The sequence below is a fragment of the Amyelois transitella genome, chromosome 28, assembly GCF_032362555.1.
Source record: "Amyelois transitella isolate CPQ chromosome 28, ilAmyTran1.1, whole genome shotgun sequence".
NCBI lineage: Eukaryota > Metazoa > Arthropoda > Insecta > Lepidoptera > Pyralidae > Amyelois > Amyelois transitella.
Window position 1 is genome coordinate 3,734,886 of NC_083531.1, and position 23,186 is coordinate 3,758,071.

The window sequence follows — 23,186 nt, forward strand, 5'->3', positions numbered from 1 at the left end:
AAAACCTTCCTCTTGAATCACTCTACCTGTTACAAAAAACCGCATCAAAATCCGTTGCGTAATTTTAAAGATTTAAGCATACAGACAAACAGACTAAAATAGCGACTTTGTTTTATACTATGTAGTGAAGAACTTCAGAGATCTTATCAAATCTAACATTAATCAGCCTTGTTATAACTATGTAAGGTTTGCATTCATTTAGTAGTATATTACTGCTTTACTACCATTTTTAAGTAAAGTTTACAACTTCTATTTACTAAAAAACTTAACAATTACTTAAAACAGAATTATTAAACTTTAAATATCTAATGTATTAAGTAAAACCTTTGGCTTTAAATGTATATTTTTTCATTCCGTCATAATGAATGAAATATAGACTTAAAAAACAAAACAACGAATACTTAACTATTTGTAAATAAACCTTTTTTCAAAAACAAAATTATAATTATTTTTATTTTAAACTAAAGTTTTTAATACTTGTTATGTTAACATTTGGTTTTAATTGCAAGTTATTTATCTATAGTAATTAACAAAAAATAACATAAAACTAACCTCGAAACAAAACTTTTAGAATGAACAACGACACTAAACGTCAAACCTGTCAAACATTATAAGCGCGCTTTTTTGAAATTTTAAAATATTCGCATTCGCATTCGCATTCGCGAATGTTGAAGATAAATATTCGCAATCGCATTCGCATTCGCGAATGTGAAAAATTTAACATTCGTTACATCACTAATCCATACTGACATCCTCACATACTCACAAACTTTCGCATTTTTAATATTAGTAGGATCTGTCTAAAAAACTTGAATATTTAATGGCCTCTGTGGCGCAGCGGTAGTACGCTTTACTGTGATACCGGAGGTCCCGGGTTCGAATCCCGGCCAGGGCATGATGAGAAACGAACTTTTTCTAATTGGCCTGGGTCTTGGATGTTTATCTATGAAATTATTTATTATAAAATATAGTATCGTTGGGTTAGTATCTCGTAACACAAGTTTCGAACTTCGAGGCTAACTTAATCAGTGTAATATGTCCCGTATATATTTATTTATTTATTTATGAATGTCCAGGATCCCACCGCCCGCTCCGCTGCGCAGACCACACTCGCCTAAATCGAGACAGGAGGCGAGACAGGAGCGGCAAGACGACAGCTTTGATAGACAAAATAACAAGGTAAGCCGTTCTAGGCACATATTGCCTCTGTCTAACCCGTAAGGAATAAAGGAGTTAGTGGCAGGAGAGGCAGGACGACAGCTTTGATAGACAAAATAACAAGGTAATCTGTTCTAGGCACATATTGGCTCTGTCTAACCCGTAAGGAATAAAGAAGTTAGTGGCAGGTGAGACAGGACGACAGCTTTGATAGACAAAATACAAGACATATACTTCCTCTGACTGCTCGTATTACGGTGGATATGTAGTACTTTATAATAACAATAGCTGTATCCGCGACTTCGTCCGCGTGGAATAATTATTTTGGGCATCATTGAAGCCCTCAAGAATGAATAATTTTCCCACTATATTTTTCAATTCTCCATTATTTCTTTGCTCCTAATAGTTGCAGCGTGATGTTATATAGCCTAAAGCCTTCCTCGATAAATGGTATATTCAACACAAAATAATTTTTCAATTCGAACCAGAGTAGTTCCTGAGATTAGCGCGTTCAAACAAACAAACACTTCAGCTTTATAATAATAGTATAAGATCTGTCTTGTGCAAGATTATGCAGGTGCAAGTTGCTTCTTTTTATTGGGCAGTACGTAGTGTCATTATATGTTGCCTCATTTATTCCTGATGTAATATAATTATATATTAATGCCATGTTGTTCCCGGCACCATTAGAAAAAAGAAGCTTATAAACTTGGGATTCCTCTTTTAGGCGATGGGCTAGCAACCTGTCGCTATTTGAATCTCAATTCTATCACTAAGCCAAACAGCTGATCGTGGCCTATCAGTCTTTTCAAGACTGGTTGGTCTACCCCGCTAGGGATATAGACGTGATTATATGTATGTATGTGTGTATGTTAATTATATTTCTAGAATACCTGTCATTATTTAAATCTCAATTCTATCGTTAAGCCTAACAGCTGAACGAGGCCTATCGGTCTTTCAAGACTGCCGCCGGCTCTGTCTACCCCGCAAGGCATATAGACCTATAATGAGTGAATGTATATCTAGATTTCCACGGCGCCCGGCACCACGAAACAGCCGCAGCGCAACAACAACTTAGCCAACAACCGCGGCGGTCGCGGTTACAACAACAACAACAATAATCGCGACAACAACATCAATAATCGCGACAACAACAACAGGAGGCCGTACGAGCGCCGTCCGCAGCCTAAACAGGAGGTGGAAGAGGTTTGGGGGAACAGTGAGTACTTTCTTTTTAAAACCGGTGCCGTGTGGTTCCCGGCACCTTTACAAAAAGAATAGAACCACTCCATCTCTTTCCCATGGATGTCGTAAAAGGCGACTAAGGGATAGGCTTATAAACTTGGGATTCCTCTTTTAGGCGATGGGCTAGCAACCTGTCACTATTTGAATCTCAATAGGGTACCGGACAGTAATCGAAAAAAAATCTAAGTTGTGTTTTAAAATAAAGTTTGTTATACAAGAACATCACTTAATAAAGATTTTTAAGAAATAACAATGATTTATAATTTTAAATCAATAAATAAAGTTGCAAAAATCCAATATTTTTTATCTGTGCAGCGTAAGAACCCAAACACCAATCACAGTGGGTGACGTCATACGTCATAAGTGATAAGTAAACAACACTGCTTTGTATGTTATTTCGAGTTATTCTACGATTTATTTGCATTTTTCTAAAAATATTTAATCGTAATTAGTTACGAATTGAAGGACTTTACTCATAACAGAAGTTGTCGCAAGTGCTTGAAGCCGCCTATCAAGCTTTAAATCATGGAACAAGGTTACAAACCGACAATAGAAATCTCCCAAAACATTGATATTTTCATGGTCGGCAGTTCCTTTGCCACTTATTTTGCTGAATTTAGCAACGTGAAAACATTTGTATATGTATTTCAACCTCTTTTTGTTTATCTTAACAACAGAAATGATTGAAGAAATTACAAACGAAAACATAACCTAAAACTAGTTTCATTGTTTACAAAGTTATTTTCACATATGTTTTTTTTCTATGATTTTAAAGGTAAGATATTTATGGGTTTTGCATGTTTCTAGATCTGCGAGAAAATACTAAATTATCCAAGCACTGATCACTTGTAATATGGCTTGTAGTTTGTTTTTCAAACATTTGACGTCACGCGATCTGAATTGACGTAAAGTGCTGTTTTCGCGGCAATTTTAAATAAATTACGTTTTTGACGTTTTTAAATACTCCAAAAGATTTATTTATTTAAAATAATATTTTTTATGGATATATAAATAAATAAAGATTATTTTTAAACACAATCTGAAAAATTGTCCGGTACCCTATTCTATCATTAAGCCAAATAGCTGAACGTGACCATTCAGTCTTTTCAAGACTGTTGGCTCTGTCTACCCCGCAAGGGATATAGACGTGACCATATGTATGTATGTTTGTTCTTTTAAAAACAATACCTTCTTTTTCTCTGTAGCGTTAGTCCCGGTTACATACTAACCACTGTGGAGAGGAGTCTAGGGTGCGACCTTGACCATGGACCCTGGATTGGGTGAGTCAGGTTTTTACAAAAAGCTTCATTGTAGGAAGTATAGTTATTAAAGCTAGTTATTCCTACAGAAGGTAGAAGGAGAAAAGTGGAGAGAAATAATCAGTTCAAAATGTCTATAGGTATTATTCAAAATAAAAATTAAGAAACTTTGACAATAAAAATTAATTTTTGACATATCTCTAACAAACAACATCATGGCAACCGTTGCTATGGCGTATACCAAGAAGGTTGCCACATTCATCAAAATCCATTGTGTTAGTTTTTAAGATCTAGGCATACAGACATAGGTAAAGATACGAGAAGCGACTTAACCTTATACTATGTAAAGATATCGCCTAATTTTGTCTCTTTTTAATGATTCTGTTTTATTATTCAGAGACCCAAGAACCCGACGAGGTGAAACAAGTGAAGGCTCAACCGATTGAGCCTAAACCAGTAGCTGAGCATAAACCAGTAGCTGAGCCTAAACCAGTGGCCGAGTCTAAGCCAGTAGCTGCAGCCAGTGTGGCCAACGTTTCAAGCCGTAACGCTGCCAACTTCAAGAGGCCAGGCGAAGTGAGTGACGTCACGCCCGCTAAGAAATTTGCGCCTAAAAAGTAAGTGTATTTTTTTTTTAATTTGTATTCTAAACTGTTGCATTTTTTGTATAGTACAAAATAAATGTAACCTCTTAACTAACTAACTATTGAATACGTTGCCTTTTACGACATCCATAAGAAAGAGATGGAGTGGTCCTATTCTTTTTTCAAGGAGATGTATGTACGCAATCCGCAATATGGCGAGGTATTCTATATTTCTGGTCAAGATTTACCATTTAATACATACATATGGTTACGTCTATATCCCTTGTGGGGTAGACAGAGCTTGAAAAAACTGATAGGCCACGCTCAGCTATTTGGCTTAATGATAGAATTGAGATTCAAATAGTGACAGGTTGCTAGCCAATCGCCTAAAAACCGAATCTCAAGTTTGTAAGCCTATCCCTTAGTCGCCTTTAACGACATCCATGGGAAAAAGATGTAGGGGTCCTATTCTTTTTTGTACTTTAATTTAACATTTTATTTATATAACTTACTAGAGGCCGCGTGGAAACCCAATCATAACGTAACAATCAATCCCGCAGGAATTCCGCGATAAAAAGTAGCCTATATGTTATTCTTCAGCTACCTACATACCAAATTACATTGCAATCGGTTCAGTAGTTTTTGCGTGAAAGGGTAACAAACATCCATACTGACATACTCGCAAACTTTCGCATTTTTAACATTAGTATTTATAGATTAATACATCTTCCACAGTTACGTGATAGAGTTGCTGCCTATCGGCGACACCGCCCTCCTCTCCGTAGACAACGTGACGTCATCGTGCGCCACGAACAAGCCGGGTTACGTCTGCTTGTCTATGCACGACAAATTCGAAGTCGATTACCAGGCGCTCTGCGAGACCTATGTGGTTGATTGCGAAGCGGACCCGAATAACTTTGTGTGAGTACATTACATAGTGAGTACATTACATACATACATACATATCGCACCTTTAGAATTCTAATAATTCTCTAGAAGTCTCTATAATTCTAAAGGGTGAGTACATTACATACATACATACATATCGCACCTTTAGAATTCTAATAATTCTCATGAAGTCTCTATAATTCTAAAGGTGCGATATGGTCACGTCTTTATCTCTTGCGGTTTACATTAAATAGATGTGGATGAAGCGAAGGAAGTATGCAGATATCGTGGCAAGTGGAAAGAGGTAGTCTGTGCCTACCCCTCCGGGAAAGAGGCGTGATTGTATGTATGTATTAAATAAGAGTATTTCTTTATTTATTACTAGCTGTCGCGGCAAACGTTGTTTTGCATTTTGTGGGTATGTAAAGTATATGTTGGCTGATTCTCAGACCTATTTAATATGCTCAAAAAATTTAATTAAAATCGGTCAAGCCGTTTCGGAGGAGTACGGGAACGAACATTGTGACACGAGAATTTTATACATAACACAACAGAATATTAAAAAGAAATAGTGGAATCAGATTTAGTATTTCTGTTACGAATACACTCAAAAACCATTGGATAGTTTTTACTAGATTTGGCAGATGCGAGTATACATACAGACAGAAAGGCACAGAAATTTAAAAAAATCACATTTCTTGCTTCTTTTCGACATAATATAGATCCCTTAATATTGATTTTTCAGCAATATATTTCAAGTACAGACACTGGCCAGTTAGGATTTTATTATAGTTGGTATAATTTGTGTTCTAGCGGGCACCGGCTCCAGAAATTGATATAGGTAGGCTAGGAATCAGCCCACTAATCGCCTAGCTACGACATATTGTTAGTTTAATATTCTATTATGCCGTGTGGTTCCCGGCACCAATGAAAAAAAGAATAGGACCACTACATCTCTTTCCCATGGATGTCGTAAAAGGCGACTAAGGGCCTACAAACTTGGGATTCTTCTTTAGGCGATGGGCTAGCAACCTGTCACTATTTGAATCTCAATTCCATCATTAAACCAAATAGTTGAACGTGGCCATTCGGTCTTTTCAATACTGTTGGCTCTGTCTACCCCGCAAGAGATATAGACGTGACCGTATGTTATGTATGTATGTAATATTCAATTTTTATAGAATCTTTTTTCATATTACTCTTTTTTTTCCTATCAGGCCATCACCGGGTGATTTGTTCTCGTACCTGAGTCCCGAAGACGGCGGCTGGTACCGCGCCCGGTGTCTGGGCAAAGACACAGCCGCGCTCATAGACTCGAGCAAGACCATAAAGTTGACGAAGAGCGACGCCACCAAACGATTGACCGGGCGATATGAGGAGATGCCTGAGTTTTGTTGCGTGTTGGACGCTAATGATGTTAAGGTATGTATTTGTTTTTAATCACAATATTTGAGTCTTATCAGAGCGGGAGAGTCGTGTGGTTCCCGGCACTAATGGAAAAAGAATAGGACCACTTCATCTCGTTCCCATAGATGTCGTCTTCTTTTAGGCGATTATTTTATTCAATTCAATTCTTTTATTCGTTATTATGAGATATTTTAACATCACTAAATAATTGTCATTTTGTTTTGGTTTCACATCATTGGTTGACGTCAAATAAATAACTTAAACCTGAGTTCATTGCCGCTTCCAAAAGCGTCAGTGCAGAAGAAGCGGTAACAAACTACACTGCATCATTTTCTTTGAGTTTCATACACATATGGTTTTTACATACATATGGTCACGTCTATATCGTTTAGGTCCTATTCTTTTTTGTATTGGTGCCGGGAACCACACGGAAAGTTTAAATTGCACGTACATTTTACATAAAATCCTTTTAAATGCTTTGTCGATAATTGTATGTTGTTTCCTACTCAGGTCGGCGACAACTTGAAATGTACGCTAATTGCCAAAACGGCGAATGGCTACAAAGTGTCTTTGGAGCACATCGAGACGGGTGCTCCAGTTGGCGAAGGCGCTGTGACACGATGGGTGCCCCACGTTGAATATCCACAAGCGTCGGCTGCTTTCGGTATGTAATTGATTAATCTACATACATACATATGGTCACGTCTTCATCCCTTACGGGGTAGACAGAGCCAACAGTCTTGAAAAGACTGATAGGCCACGTTCAGCTGTTTGGCCTGAATGATAGAATTAAGGTTCAAATAGTGACGTGTGAAATTGATTGATTAAGTGTAATTGATTAATCTTTTTATTTATATATTGGTATTGTCATGGTTCCCGGCACCAATAAAAAAAAAGAATAGGACCACTCCATCTGTTTCCCATGGATGTCGTAAAAGGCGACTAAGGGATAGGCTTACAAACTTGGGATTCTTTTAATTTAGGCGGTGGGCCAGCAACCTGTCACTATTTGAATCTCAATTCTATCATTAAGCCAAATAGCTGAAAGTGGCCGATCAGTCTTTTCAAGACTGTTGCCTCTGTCTTCTCAAGGGATATAGACGTGACCATATGTATGTATTAATATAAATAAATAAATATATACGGGACAAATTACACAGATTGAGTTAGCCTCGAAGTAAGTTTGAGACTTGTGTCACGAGATACTAACTCAACGATAATATATTTTATAATAAATACTTATATAGATAAACATCCAAGACCCAGGCTAATCGGAGAAAGTTCGTTTCTCATCATACCCAGGCCGGGATTCGAACCCGGGACCTCCGGAGTCACAGACAAGCACATTACCGCTGCGCCACAGAGGCCGTATGTATGTACTACTACTACTTACTCTTGACCTGACCTGATAATATCGTGTCCCTAACATCTCTGTTACAGCCCCCCAAACCCCCCAAACGCCGCAGATCCCCGAAGTGCCCCGGCCGCCGCTAACCAACAACAGCAGGGTTCACCTCGTGGACCTGACCGGTCTAGACCGAGCCTTCGTGCGGCCGGCGGGCGCCGACGCCGTCAGGGAGTTCGACCAGGTGTTGCAGGATGTGTATCTGTATGCTACTAAAGGTGGGTCGGTTTGCTTGTTTGTTTGTTTGTAAAATCTTTATTGCACATAAAAAGTTTATAAACGTGATTGAAAACAGTTGTTGGATTTGGAGGAATATGTACAATGGTGGACTTATCCTAATCGGGATTTCTTACAGTCGATGAAAGTAAAATCCAGATTGAAAGAGGCAGGGCATATTGGTGGATGCGTTGCAATAATCAATTTATATAATAAGTCTTACTTATTATGTTTAACCCGTGACGCGTCCGCATTTCCTAAAGTCTACACTCCGGTAACGTCCCGTACAATGAAAATTTTGCCGACTTTCCGCAGAAAAGTTAACTTTGTGCTTCAACCGTATAATTATATTCAATGAACTGTATACCTAAAAAAAGATAACGAAACGAGCATCAAGATAAAAGTAAAATTATATACTAATAAATACCTCAAGTATCATCTGTAGCCCCGAACATTTTAAAGATGACATTTTTTTGGCCGCCATTTACACTTTACACGTTAATTGCACGAAATTCAGTCCCATTTCATTAAAATATTTTCCAATAACACAAAGCTAAGTAAATTCCGCTACGAATGAGTATAATCACAACACTTGAACACAGACAATCACTCTTCAATTGTTTATTAATTATATACTATGCAAATGACACACGATAAACAATTGCCGTCGGACACTGTCAATTTCGACCGTTGGCGAAGAAGGGGTGCGGGCGGGGTGCGTAGCCACGAATCGAGCAACATACCGTTAGCAACAAAAATGTAATTCAATCGTAATGTGTCATTTTTACGCAAGTTTTTTGTGTGTATTTTTTTTAATAAAATCCATAACGTGTTTTAGTGAATGAATCGACCATATTTCTTGCTAAGTATCGAATAATTTATGTGGGTCCATTCAGTATAAATGTTGTAATACACCAGAATTCGGGTGTCGTATTTTAACTCCTAAATCTAATTAAAATACCACACAATAAATTGACTATTAAAAACATATTCAGATAGCTTAACTAACGAATAAATAATATATATTTTTTACACTAGTATTCATAAAAAATTAAGGTCTCCTTGTTTTCCGCCTAGCCGAATAACGCTTCTCCGCGATAGATTTGTTTTATTTTTTGTTTGTAATGAATAAACCCAGAAACTACTGCACAGATTTTGATGAAATTGTCACAGAGACAAATTAAACCTTCAGGAGCTCCTTTTTTACCACGGGCGGAGCCGTGGGCTATAATAAAAAAAGAACAAATCACATAGATCGAACGTGAGTTTGAGATTTGTGTAGCGATAGGTAGGTACTACTTACATTTATATAACAACATCCTCTTGGATATTTCCATCCTACTAATATTATAATATTATAAATGCAACTTTGTAAGGATGGATGTTCGTTACTCTTTTACGTAAAATATACTGGATAGATTTTGATGAAATTTAATATATAGGTAGAATATTACCTGGAAATATAGGTTAATTTTTATCCCGAAATTCTCACGACCACGGACCAAAGCCCAGGAGCGCAGCTAGTAATAGATAATTTGTACTTTATCGCACCATTTTGCTATCACAGTTTGGTCTGATGGTAAGTCAGTCATCAGACTAGTCAGTAGAGAATGCCATATGGCATGAAGTCCACCTTTGTACATATTTTTTGTTAATTTGTGCAATAAAGTTTTAAATAAATAAATAAATCAGGGAGTAATGATAATTTCAATCATTTAATAATACACATTATAGCCATTCCACATTTTTTTAATGAAAAATACAGATCACCTGAGAACCCTGGTCAATGTCTAAGTGCAGAACCCTAAATTAAAATTTACAACTTCCGCCACATAAACGTAAGCCTACCACTAAACACACACTCGATAAAATAATAAGACCTATTTTTAAAGTGGTTTAAATTTTATTTTAAGAAACATTTTGACTATAAACAAAGTGAAAATAATATTTAAAAGAAAAAATAATTAAACAAATTTGCAAAACTTTTTGCGAACGGTACTTTCTAACCGACTTCAATCGCCATCGCAATATTACAAGGTCAATGCCATGCAATGAACAATATGGACGATCGAAATCACATAATTACGAATTATTGTTTATATTATAACTAGTTCAACAGAATTAATTAAAAACCCAGAGAGCTGAGTAAATTTACGTTAAACTTTATATAGTTTATATGGTACCTACTTAGTTTGATAGAATAAATATGAAAACGAATGAATACATTGTCGATCGTAGTTCGATTTCAGTTCGTAAAAGTAATGTCGATTTCTCGACATTAAATCATAAATTTAGGCCAGAACAAATATTGTTAATAAATAGGTTATTTAATAAGCTGTAATTTGATATGTAATACATTAAACAAACACTTTCCTTCTAAAAGATTTTGACATAATTCCGTTAATAAATTTTACACACCGCTCAATGAAAATAATAATGGCGGAAGGCACTTGTCTTGTCGCGTACTTCACTCACGAATATGTTCTTATTTACAAAATTTTTGTTGATTGTCATTGGTTTAAAAAATAAAAAACGAAGGACAAAGACTTTCTGTTGGTTGTTACACAAGTTTTGGGCGGACCAATGATATTTAAATGATTGAAAAAAAATACCAAAGACAACAGACTGCGTTATTGCCTCGGTTAGGAACTAGGACGCTTCGTGCCGTTTTACGTTAGTGCCTCGGTTAGGAACTAGGACGCGTTATGGGTTAATAGTATAAGTACATAATACTATGTCGCCACTCTTTGTGCCGTGTGGTTCTTAATTTTAAAAGCATCGTCAGCGTCTTGCCATTTAATTTTGTGTTTTGCTACATACATATATTTTTATTCATTATGGGATAGACAGATCCAACGGTCTTGCAAACACTAAAAGGTTACGTTCAGCTGTATGGCTTGATGATGAAATTGAGATTCAAATAGTGATAGGTTGCTAGCCCTCCGCCTAAATGAGATTGATGGCACCGTCTACCCCGTAAGGGATGAAGACGTCATTATGCGTATGTAATTCTATCATTAAGCCAATTAGCCGAACGTGGCCATTCAGTCTTTTCAAGACTGTTGGCTCTGTCTACCCCGCAAGGGATATAGACGTGACCATATGTATGTTATACGTATGTATAAACTGTTTCCTTTCTCCGCAGCGAGCCCCCTGTCTCAGCCGCCAAAAAAAGGTGACACCGTCATAGGAAAATATACGGACGGTTTGTTCTACAGAGCTCTGGTGAAACGCACCAATGTGGCGCAGAACAAGTATCTGCTGGAGTACATTGATTATGGTGAGTTGACGTACAAACTACTAGTTTATATCACTAGGTTACTAAATATCAACTTGTAGAAGGACTGTGAAGCCTCGAATTTAGGTTTTAGTTTCACAACCTTCTAACAAATATAAGACCGAAAGAGATATCAATGAATAGATGTTTAATACAGAACGTATTAAACATTTATTCATTGATCGATCGATACGAGAACGTGCGATATGAACAAGAGCTTGATGTATTGGCTTGGCTATATTCTGAAGAGCGGCGTCATGCGCGCGCAGACATCATTCTTCATTTTCGAAATTCAAACGACACGCCGCAAACTCATATTTTTTATAACGTTCTAACTATTAATATAGAAAAACTAGCTGTCCCGGCAAACATTGTTTTGCCATATAAATAATTTTAAAGTAATTTCTTGTTTTAAAAAATGTTAAGGGTGGACCGTTATCACTAAGGGGGTATGAAAAATAGATGTTGGCCGATTCTCAGACCTACTCAATATGTTCACAAAATTTTATGAGAATCGGTCAAGCCGTTTTGGAGGAGTACGGGAATGCACATTGTGTCACGAGAATTTTATATGTAAGAAAATTACTGTCAATAGTAATTTTTCTTACATATAAAATTCTTAAGAGGCAAAATGCATTAACTTAATGAGTTTATAATTTATTTACAAAAATATAGCTAAAAATTATTAATTATAATCGTTATCACTATATAGTATAAAACAAAGTCGCTATTTTAGTCTGTTTGTCTGTAGGTATGCTTAAATCTTTAAAATTACGCAACGGATTTTGATGCGGTTTTTTGTAACAGTTAGAGTGATTCAAGAGGAAGGTTTTTATGTATAATTATTTCCGAATTTTGCACCCGTGCGAAGCCGGGGCGGGTCGCTAGTGATTTATAAATTGTGTAGTCAAGTCACTTAATAAAGGATCATGGTCAAAATGCGCACCCCTCCAAAGTAAATTTTTACCCTTTTTCCTATTGGCATTAATTTTGGTTTAAATTCTCCTGGAGAGGAGACAGTGTGTGTCCTTTGACCATGTTAAATCCAGGATGGATTGGATAATATCAGGTTTTTCTGTCATCATCGGTTGCACCCTCCACAGAAGTGTTTGAGAACACTGAAAGGCCTCGTTCAGCTGTATGGTTTGATGATGGAATTGAGATTCAAATAGGGACAGGTTGCTAGCCCACCGCCTAAATGAGACTGATGGCACCGTCTACCCCGTAATGGATAAAGACGTCATTATACGTATGTAATTCTATCATTAAGCCAATTAGCTGAACGTGGCCATTCAGTCTTTTCAAGATTGTTGGCTCTGTCTACCCCGCAAGGGATATAGACGTGACCATATGTATGTATGTATGTTACGTATGTATAAACTGTTTTGGAGCCCGGGGTCCGCTTTTTCTCTCTACGGCATCTTCAGATTTCAGTCTATTGTCCATTTTGTGAACGCCGGTGTAACTCGTAACGTAAATTACAAGGGCGTATGTCTTTTCAGGTAACATCGAGATAGCCAAGCTGGAAAATCTATATCCATGTCCGGCCGAGTACGATTTGCAGCGGAAGCCCACTCTCGCGTCGATGGCGGCGCTGACAGTGTCGTGCGGGAACTCGCTGGCGGCGCGCGCGGCCGAATACGTTGACAAACTGAAGGATGCCAATGACGAACTTGTGTTGGTAAGGTTTCATGTCTTCTTTTTTTTTTTCATTTACTCCATTCTTCATGAGTCTTAGATCATTCATGTCACTCGTATGATATGAGAGCGTCGATGGTCGAATCGGTAAGGTAATCGGTTAAAGTGCGTGATGCGCAGAAAGGCACAGGTTCGAATTCTACCTCGGCCATGTACCAATGACTATTTTTTGAAGTTATGTAGGTACATTAGTTTGAATACTAACCGATGCTCTAATGGTGAGGGAAAACGTGAGGAAACCTGCTCATTCAGGATCAGTGAAATCATGGATCCAATACGGGTTGGGTTCCCCTGCAAAGGTTGCGGAGGTCAGACTGGAGTCGCTTCGTGTCAAAAACTTAACTCATCCAATACACAATCCGGGATCCACGCTTCTCTCCAGAGAGGTGAGGATGCAACCGGGACTAAAGCCAGGAGGAAGGAGGATTATGATCATGCAAGACCCATACCAACAAAAAAAAAGTTCGTTTGTCATCATGTCTTGGCCGGGCTTGGAACCCAAGACCTTCTGTGTCACAGACTAGCGCACTACTTCAGATACAGTCGCCGTCAAAATAAAAAATAGTCTAAATAGCTTACATAACATCATCTTTAGCTATTAACCTAGATGAATCTCAATTCTATCATTAAGCTGAACGTGGCCTATCAGTGTTATCAAGGCTGTTGCCTCTTGTGTATCCCCCAAGGCGTGATCATATGTATTTATGTAACATTATCTTTCTAGACGCTTCCATCCGGAGACAAGACGGCCCCCAGTGGCTCGTCGGTGACTCTCACCATGCTAAAAACCAATGAGTCGTTGAACAAGAAGCTGGAACAGCTGTGCACGCCCGACTGGAAGAAACTGGAGCACGAGGGCGTCGATGTTGTCGGTATGTTGTTTCTCTCTTTTAATTCTCTTTCTCCCATTTTCTCTCTTTCCCTCTTTCTTTTCTCTCTTTTTCTCTTTCTTTTTTATCCTTTGTTTTTCCCTCTTTCTAGCTCTGCCTCTCATAGCTGTTTCTCCTTCTAGCTCTGTCTCTCCATATATCTCTAACTCTCCTATCTCTCTCTTCTATCTCTGTCTCCTATATTTCTCTCTTCTATCTCTGTCTCCTATATCTCTCTCTTCTATCTCTGTCTCCTATATCTCTCTCTCTTTCTCTCGTTCTCTCTCTTATTTTTATCCTAAACATACATAATTCAAGCCTCTTTCCCAACGGTCTACTCAGAGACTACATCTTTCCACTTGCCACGATCACTGCACACTTCTATCGCTCCATTTACATTCATAATTGTCTTCACGCAATCTCGTCGGTTTCGGCATTCCAACAGTTCCTTCGGGTAAAAGCTAGTTATATACATACTACATAATTAAGACGTTTGTTGAACAGAATTGAAGAAATTGATGTACGAGCACCTCACGTACCTGGAGCTGCCTTCGGGCGGCTGCGAGGTGGACGTGCTGGACGTCAGCGTCCTCCACGAGGGCACCGTCTCCGGCCACCAGCGGGGGCTCAAGGAGGAGGCTGTGCTGAAACAACTCACCGACAGGGTAACTAATCTATACTAACATTATAAAATGTTTGTTACTCTTTCACGCATAAACTACTGAACCGGTCACGACGAAATTTGGTATGTAGGTAGCTGAAGACTCAGAATAACATATAGAGTTCCCGCAAAGACGAAGACGAAGAAAGACGAAGTCGCGGGTGGCCTCTAGTTATACATGTACCACTGTAGCGGGAGCGATGATTCGGCCCGACCGCCACTAAAAGGAAGAACTTTCTCGATTCTGGTGTGAGGCCTGGGGAACCGCGCGACAGACGATGTTGTGTCGGAGGTTGTATATATTGCTCCAATCCGTGAAATCTTTGCTTGCGCGATTTAGGTTTTATTTTTATTTTTTTGACTTGTGGCGTATAGATGTCGCCACACCACAATCTGCCACAGATCAAAGCTACCCTAAAATCAAAAAGGCAGACGGAGTTTTAATACCAGCACCACTAGTATACACACACGCCTCACGCACACACTCTAACCAATAGTGTGACAGTCGGCCGCCATTACGTCCTAGATGCGTCATAGATCATCTCACAAAATGGCGAGTTTTCTGTCACTCGCGCATGCGTACGCCAACGCCGCCATTGCGATGCTTCACTTTTTTCTCAAGCCGCATATATGTCCGCTTTTATTTTCTACGTCTGTGCCTTAAATATTTTTTATTTTCAGATGGCAGAATATTGCGACAGTGAACTCGGCCGAGAGCCGTACCTGCCGGCACTAGAAGAGCTTTGCATTGCTAAATGTCCACCTTGTAAGTGTTTAGTTTTTATTTTTCTGCTACTACTCCCTTCTCTTTCTTGTAAGACTTGTGTTTTTTGTTCACGTCATGAACTTTATTTGTGTGAAAGCTATCCATTTATGGATGGATAATCTATACTAATATTATAAAGCTGAAGAGTTTGTTTGTTTGTTTGAATACGCTAATCTCAGGAACTACTGGTTCGAATTGAAAAATTCTTTTTGTATTGAATATACCATTTATCGAGGAAGGCTTTAGGCTATATAACATCACGCTGCAACTATTAGGAGCGAAGAAATAATGGAAAATGTGAAAAAAATGGGGGAAAATTATTCATCCTTGAGGGCTTTAATGATGCCCAAAATAAATATTCCACGCGGACGAAGTCGCGGGAACAGCTAGCGTAATGATATATGGATAATGTCTAAATTAAAGTTGTTTCATTTTTTTTTTATTACTGATACGTATCAACTCTGTGCCAAATGTTTTTATTTTTTAATAGTATAGACTGGCTGAAGAAAAATATTTTATTATTTTTTTTTAATTCCCAGACCCGCAATGGTTCCGAGCGGTGGTTGTCGAACACACGGCGGGCGAATCCGAAGCCAGAGTGTTGTATATAGACTACGGCAACCTCGAGACGGTCCCCGTCAACTTGTTGCGCAAGATGTTGCCGGAGTTTGCCGCGCAGCCGGCGCTCGCCAACTTGCTGGAGATCAGAGGTAAGTAACCACTTATCATACTTCGTCCTCCTGGCTTTAGTCTGTGGCGACATTTCTACGCCACTCGTCACAACATCCAATCAAAACAACAACTGTCAATCATCGCGAAGAAATTAACGCGCTCAGCAGCGAAGAATCTAAATCGCGATTTCAAAGATTTCATGGATTGGAGCATAAATACAACCTCCGACACAACATCGTCTGTCGCGCGGTTCCCCAGGCGTCACACCAGCCTGGCGGAAGATCTTCCCTTTGGTGGCGGTCGAGCCGAATCATCGCTCCCGCTACAAGTCCCTGTAGGCCAAGAAGAGTGCCACAACAACAACAAGTGCCAACAAGATGGTTGCCTACAGTCCCGGTTGCAAACTCACCACTCTGAGGAGAGAGGAGCCCGTGGTAGGCTTTTTACCATGGATCCTGGATTTTGCCGTGTGGTTCCCGGCACCAATAAAAAGAAGAATAGGACCACTCCATCTCTTTCCCATGGATGTCGTAAAAGGCGACTAAGGGATAGGCTTACAAACTTGATTCTTTTTTAGGCGATGGGCTAGCAACCTGTCACTGTTTGAATCTCAATTCTATCATTTAGCCAAATAACTGAACGTGGCCTTTCAATCTTTTCAAGACTGTTGGCTCTGTCTACCCCGTAAGGGATATAGACGTGATGATATGTATGTATGTAGGTATCCTGGATTTTGTGAGTCAGGTTTTTACACAAACCGACTCCGGTCTGACCTCCGCAACCTTTACAGGGGAACCCAACCCGTATTGGATCCATGGTTACACATCCAGTTGCCCGAATAGATATAAACGTGACTATATGTATGTATGTTTCGTTTCAGATTTCCCCAAAGACCCCACCGACGAGATGTTAATGCGCGCTGTGACTCACATGCAGATGACTGAAGAAGGTCGCGGTGTGCTTAAAGTGACTCGCTGTCAACGCCAAGAGCCCGGGTTGTATTCCGTGGACGCGCCGGACTTGATCAGAGCTATGGGAGTGTCGACAAGTATTAAATAGAGTATATAAACTATTCGTCAAATGCGAATTGGGTCAATATTTTGAGTCTTTTTTTTTATTATTCATGAACATATACAGTCAATTGTAACTTTTCTCACCCGGTTCGATATCCGGCGGTCTTTCCGTCGCGTCCGCCCGCTCGTTTCGGGTGTCACTGCGCATGCGCAACGTCGCTTGTTTAAGGTTCGCAACGTCAGATGTTACGAACATTACTTACACTTGGTGTTCTGAGAAGCTATTGTAACAAGCTTCGTTATTAAGTTAATTTTAAACTTTACATTGTTCTATTTAGAAAATAATACAGTTATGAAACTAGTCGCTCGGCGATTACGATTCATTGTAACATGATTCGAAATGTCCGTGATGATATAAAGGCGCGTTACGTGCGCGTTTTATACCTGTATTATTTGTAGTGTCCGACCGAAGGTCTATTTTTGGCCGAAGCCGAAGCCGAAGCCGATTAATCGGCTATCGCCACAACCTTCGGCCGAAGCCGAAGCCGAAGCCGAAGGTTTATATTCTCTCAGCACTCAGTAATTAATTTTGTTCAATATTGTCTACAATATTAAAATCATTTCAAAACCTCAATATTGAAGGTTTATATATTGACTGTCTCATATAGAAGTTGATGATATATCATAGAGGTGGTGGTTGGTTAAGAGATAAACTAGCTGTTGCCCGCGACTTCGTCCGCGTAAATTTCGAGTTGAATTTTAATCATACAGTCAGATACAGACAGACAAAAAATGTAAAAAAAAAATTCTCTATCCGTTTCAGTCAAAATATTAAATGTACAGAAAAAATATTTTTACCGTTTTATTATATGTAGTATTTTGATTTTCAGTTTTTTTACATAAAATACTCAAACAATACAAAAAAAATATATTTTTAATAATAAAAAATATCTACGGGCTAACCACTGGACCATCGAAGCCGTTGCGTTGGTGTCGAAATTAAAGTAGACTACATACATATGGTCACGTCTTTATCCCTTGCGGGGTAGACAGAGCCAACAGACTTGAAAAGACTGAATGGCCACGTTCAGCTATTTGACTTAATGATAGAATTGAGATTCAAAAAGTGATAGGTTGCTCGCCCATCGCCTAAAAAAGAATCCCAAGTTTGTAAGCCCATCCCTTAGTCGCCTTTCACTTATATTTATATGTTATAGGTAGGTATAATGCCGTCGTATAATGATAAATGACTTTGAATTTTTAATTTCGTAACTTATTTGCAGGCATACTGATGCCTTGAGTTCATTCAAATGTCGATAACTTTTTTTTTGTGAACCGATTTTGATGAAACAAACTTTAAATGTTATTCTGAGTTAAAACAAAGAACTTTCGGAGATAATCGTGATCATACATACAGACAGACAGACAAGAAATTAAAAAAATATATTTTTGCTTTCTTTTATTCATTCTAAGTGTCCCTCTATCCATTTCAGTCGAAAATACTAAATGTACAGACAAAATATTTTTACTGTTTTATTATATGTATAGATAAAAGTTTGTGATTTACCTACTGGTAAAAAATAATGATTTGATTTCTTACAAAAACACTCGTTTAAATACACGTACGGACTTGTTTTGATGCATGGAATCAGCAATGTGATATTTTGACAGTGACTCCCCGCCCCGCCGCCTCATGACTTTCGTAACAGTTCGTTCAATCTCGACGGTCGCTCGGACCTTCGGCGAAACCTTCGGCTTCGGCCGGATTTTGGGCCGAAGCCGAATGTTTCGCCGAAGGTGGATTTTTTGGCCGAAGGTGGCCGAAGCCGAAGCCGAAGCCGAAGCTTCGGTCGGACACTAATTATTTGTAAATTGTATGTACAGTCAACACAGCATCAACCTATACGGATCCACTGTAAATTCGCCTTTATTGCGGCGTCAAAGAGTTCCAGATTGATAACCGATAACAAGGTTAAATATAATAACGGAATAACCTTTTAATCTATATTTTTGTCAAGGAATTGTTTTTGATCTAAGCTATATAGCACGATTCGTATTATTTCAGTACAGTTTCTTTATTTCTCAATATATGTTACAAGATTTCACTTATTGACATTAATATTAGTATAGTATAGTAAGTATAAGTGAGCTAGCTAGATTATACAATCTTGAATTAAGAGTGGATTTGAGAATCGCATCGTTTTAGATTTCGATTTGTTTGACTCAAATTCTTTTAATATGTAGGTAAATTTCGGAAATGGTGGGTCCAAGAACGAGAAACCTTATGAATATGCAAAGGATTTAAATAAAAGTTGTCTACGTTAAAATCAAGTAAAATAACTACCCTTGTAACTTCCTAGGGTATCACAGTCAGACTTCGCAACTCTCTTTTTTTATCAAGAAATACCAATATATAAATACGAATTAAATTAATTACACAAATTAAAAATTTGTTAATGTAGTGTCATTGTGTTCATATCTTTACACAGATGGCATTGTCTTTGTCCGTTAGTCGCTTTTGACGATTTCCCTATAATTTCACATCTTAGTTTTCTGCCCTATTTTAGGGTTTTGCGCCGTGCACACATGCAATTCTGTGGTTGACACACATTTAAATTCAAATTCCAAATTTTTATTCATTATTCATACTATAGGATAATAATATATCGCTTAATAATTGTCAAAACGTATAGTTTAACAACATTGGTTGACGTCAAATAAATTACTTAAAAACTAAGTTTACTGCCGCTTCCAAGGCAGAAGAAACAATAACAAACTGCACTGCAGCATTTTCTTCAACAACGTCAACTTCACAATATTAATTAAACTTAGAATAGAATGTGGACGAGAGAATTCTTACAACTATTCCTTTTTTAGACAAATAAAAAAGTACTAAATGAAATGTGAACGCTGTTAATTCGAACCGTTATAATAGGTACAAAAAAATCTTTACTATGTTATTTGACCTTCATGGTTTCTTGTAGGATACAATGTTAACTTTCCACATTTTGCAAAAACACGGGCTATGGCCGGCTAGACACACACAGTTTTGACAATAATGTCATATTAGAATTCACACGAAATACCATTTTCTACGTTTTTTTTGCCCAATTGAAAGTTTGTGAGACTATTTTACCTTGATCTTAAGATCTAGTTAATGCAAGAAATCCGTGTAAATATATATTTTTTCAAATTGAAATGTCAATAATTTGACGTAACAAGTTTTTCCAATGTTTTCCGTGACTGGATTATTTTTTTTAATAACCCAATTAGAGAAGCTATTAAATGTTTCATGGATTCTCCACATTTTTGGAAGTTCCAACTTATCGACGATAATGTCATGTTAGTAGGCCTTGTCTTTTTTCATGTAACACTTATGAAACTCAAAAACATAAAAGCTATTAAATGTTTCATGGATCCATCCATGTAGGCATTAATTTTGTCCGTTAGTCGCTTTTTACGATTTTCTATGATTCTACATCTTAGTTCCCAGTCCTATTTTAGGGTTTTAAGATATGCACGCAATAAACGCAATTTGTGTTTGGTACACATTTTTTTTACTCAAATAAAAAATTACTACCTATATCGCTGTTAATTCTACCCGTTAGAATAGGTACAAAAAATATTTACAAAGTAATTTGACTTTCATTGTTTCTTGGAGAATAAAATGTGAACTTTCCACATTTTGCAAATGGCAAAACGGGCTATGGCCCCCTAGACACACAAACTTATGACTAATTAAAAATTTATTACGATTTTAACTTTATTGGATTCTTCACATTTTTGGAGAGTCCAACTTACAACAATAATTCCACGATAGAATTCACACGATATTTTTATGGTCCACGCTAGTGCTTCCAAACTGCAAGTGAAGAAGAAGTGGCGGAATAAACTAAACCGCTACCTTTTTTTTCCAAAAAAATTATTATCTTTACAATCTTCCATTAATTTCCATTGATAATTCATATACAGGCATTTCCTAATGCTTAGAATTCATTTGGAATAGTGGATTAAATAAAAAATTATCTGTATGTATGTATATTACAGGTTATCATATATCCTTATAGCTTTGTATCCACTAACAGAGTGCTCTGTATTTCTTTGATAGACTTTTCGACGATGCACGAAGTAGTGCTTTTGTCCGTTAGTCGTCTTTTACAATGTTGATTGGATTCGGCGTTACTTTCAATCCTACGCAATTTAATAATGAATTGTACCGTTTAACGTCGCTTAATCATTATAAAAAGTAAATAGAAATAATTATAAACGAGCGGGAAATTATTATATTTCCAAATAATATTAAGTACTTGATACCGTACAGTATTTTACAGTTTCTTATTACAAACAAATTACATTAACACGAATGTGATTGGATTAATGTATTTTTGCAACAGATAATTTCAAACAATTTTTTTCCACGACATGGATATGGAGAGGCTTGATTAAATGCGATTTTCATCCGTAGAGTAATAATAATATTCTCAACGGACAAATTCGCGTTTAACGCGTTCGTTAAACTCGTTTTTTCTTATTCCGGAACGACGTTATTCTGTTATTTTTTTACAGACCGCTATTTTCTGGGTGTTAGTGACGGTGAATAGATAGATGTCTCTATTTGAGCCGCATCAATGACTTGCTCCTCTTTCTAAGGACACAACTCTGACTTGAAGAATAGGGGTTAGGTTTTTAATAGTCGTATAAGAGTTGTCTGATAGACATATTGCAATACGACTGAAAATAAAAGTAGTGTATTTAATAGATAAAAAGTCGCCATTAACACTACTTTTGTTTTTGACCGTGTTGCAATTAATCTATGGATTTTTTTTTTAATTTTTGCCTATTGAAAATCGAGCCTCAAAACTGACTTGACCGATACATTTTAATATTAAGCGTTTAACGCAGATTTTAGACTGTGTTTTTCTTGACCTCAGGTCGCAATTTAACTATATTCCACAGCGAGTTTATTCGAAACGGCTGTTTTTCCACGGGCGGTTTTTTTATCATGTAGCCGGGGGCTTTGTGTTACAGATTTGCGTCGCTTCGGTCACATGTACATCTTTCTAAGGTCATGAATGTGTCTTGACCGTATGATGACGACGCGACTTTTAGATTTTCCAAGTTTAATAGCGAAGTAAGCGCTGTTGTTTTCCTGACGGTAATTTTCCGTTATTTTATCACGTTGCCCGTGACACTGTGATGTTTATCGATTTTTTCATCTGTAGAGAATGAAGAGAGTTTTTTACGGATAAATATCACTGGTCAACAAAATTTTAACTTTGTCGTGCCACACGGACTTTTTTGATAATTTTTACTTTAATTGGTGATTGTAAGAAAAAATAAACATTTAAAAAAATTTGCTAGACAAGGATTTTATTCTATTGAGTAATTTAAAATATTAAGGAAAAACACAGATCTCGTAAATCAAAAGTTATTTTTTTTTATAAATGACTTAATAATCTAAGATTTTCTTGAATATTTAGCTTCTGGTTGGTCCCTTTTAATTGTCCAGCAGTAATCTGCTAACATATTTGGGCTCCATTTGCCCTGGTACCGCTTTTCCATATTAGAAATGTCCTGATGGAACCTCTCACCGTGCTCGTCGCTGACAGCCCCTAAATTGTCAGGAAAAAAATCCAGGTGCGAGTCTAAGAAATGGATCTTAAGTGACATGTTGCAACCCAATGCTTGATATGACAATAATAGCTCGCTAACCAACTCTCTGTAGCTGTCACTCTTGTGGTTACCCAAAAAATTTGCAACAACATTTTTAAAAGCCTTCCATGCAGATGTTTCTAAATCGCTTAATTTTTCTTCAAATCTTGAATCTTTTATTAACTCCCTAATTTGAGGGCCAACAAAAATACCCTCTTTTATCTTTGCATCACTTATTTTAGGGAATTTTTCTTTTAGATACAAAAATCCACTCCCATTGCGATCCATTGCCTTCACAAAATTTTTTATTAATCCTAATTTGATATGCAATGGTGGTAGAAGCACATTATTTGGCTGTACAAGGGGTAAATACTTTACGTTTTTTTGCCCAGGAATTAACGATGCACGCGTAGGCC

The 23,186-nt window shown here is 37.6% G+C and overlaps 1 protein-coding gene across 2 annotated transcripts in view; it reads left to right on the forward strand.

Moving 5' to 3' along the window:
* The window catches only part of LOC106139600 (uncharacterized), a 40,035-nt gene extending 22,315 nt beyond the window's left edge, over positions 1-17,720 (forward strand). For both annotated transcript variants that reach the window (XM_060952310.1, XM_060952311.1), the window contains exons 12-25: positions 1,077-1,179; positions 2,185-2,377; positions 4,060-4,279; positions 4,982-5,167; positions 6,352-6,556; positions 7,052-7,205; positions 7,982-8,164; positions 11,308-11,442; positions 12,942-13,120; positions 13,862-14,009; positions 14,511-14,671; positions 15,349-15,433; positions 15,973-16,143; positions 16,986-17,720. In XM_060952310.1, the coding sequence (XP_060808293.1) occupies positions 1,077-1,179; positions 2,185-2,377; positions 4,060-4,279; positions 4,982-5,167; positions 6,352-6,556; positions 7,052-7,205; positions 7,982-8,164; positions 11,308-11,442; positions 12,942-13,120; positions 13,862-14,009; positions 14,511-14,671; positions 15,349-15,433; positions 15,973-16,143; positions 16,986-17,164 (2,302 nt within the window). In that variant the 3' untranslated portion in view covers positions 17,165-17,720. The remainder of the gene's footprint in view (positions 1-1,076; positions 1,180-2,184; positions 2,378-4,059; positions 4,280-4,981; positions 5,168-6,351; positions 6,557-7,051; positions 7,206-7,981; positions 8,165-11,307; positions 11,443-12,941; positions 13,121-13,861; positions 14,010-14,510; positions 14,672-15,348; positions 15,434-15,972; positions 16,144-16,985) is intronic.
* The last annotated feature ends 5,466 nt before the right edge of the window (positions 17,721-23,186 follow it).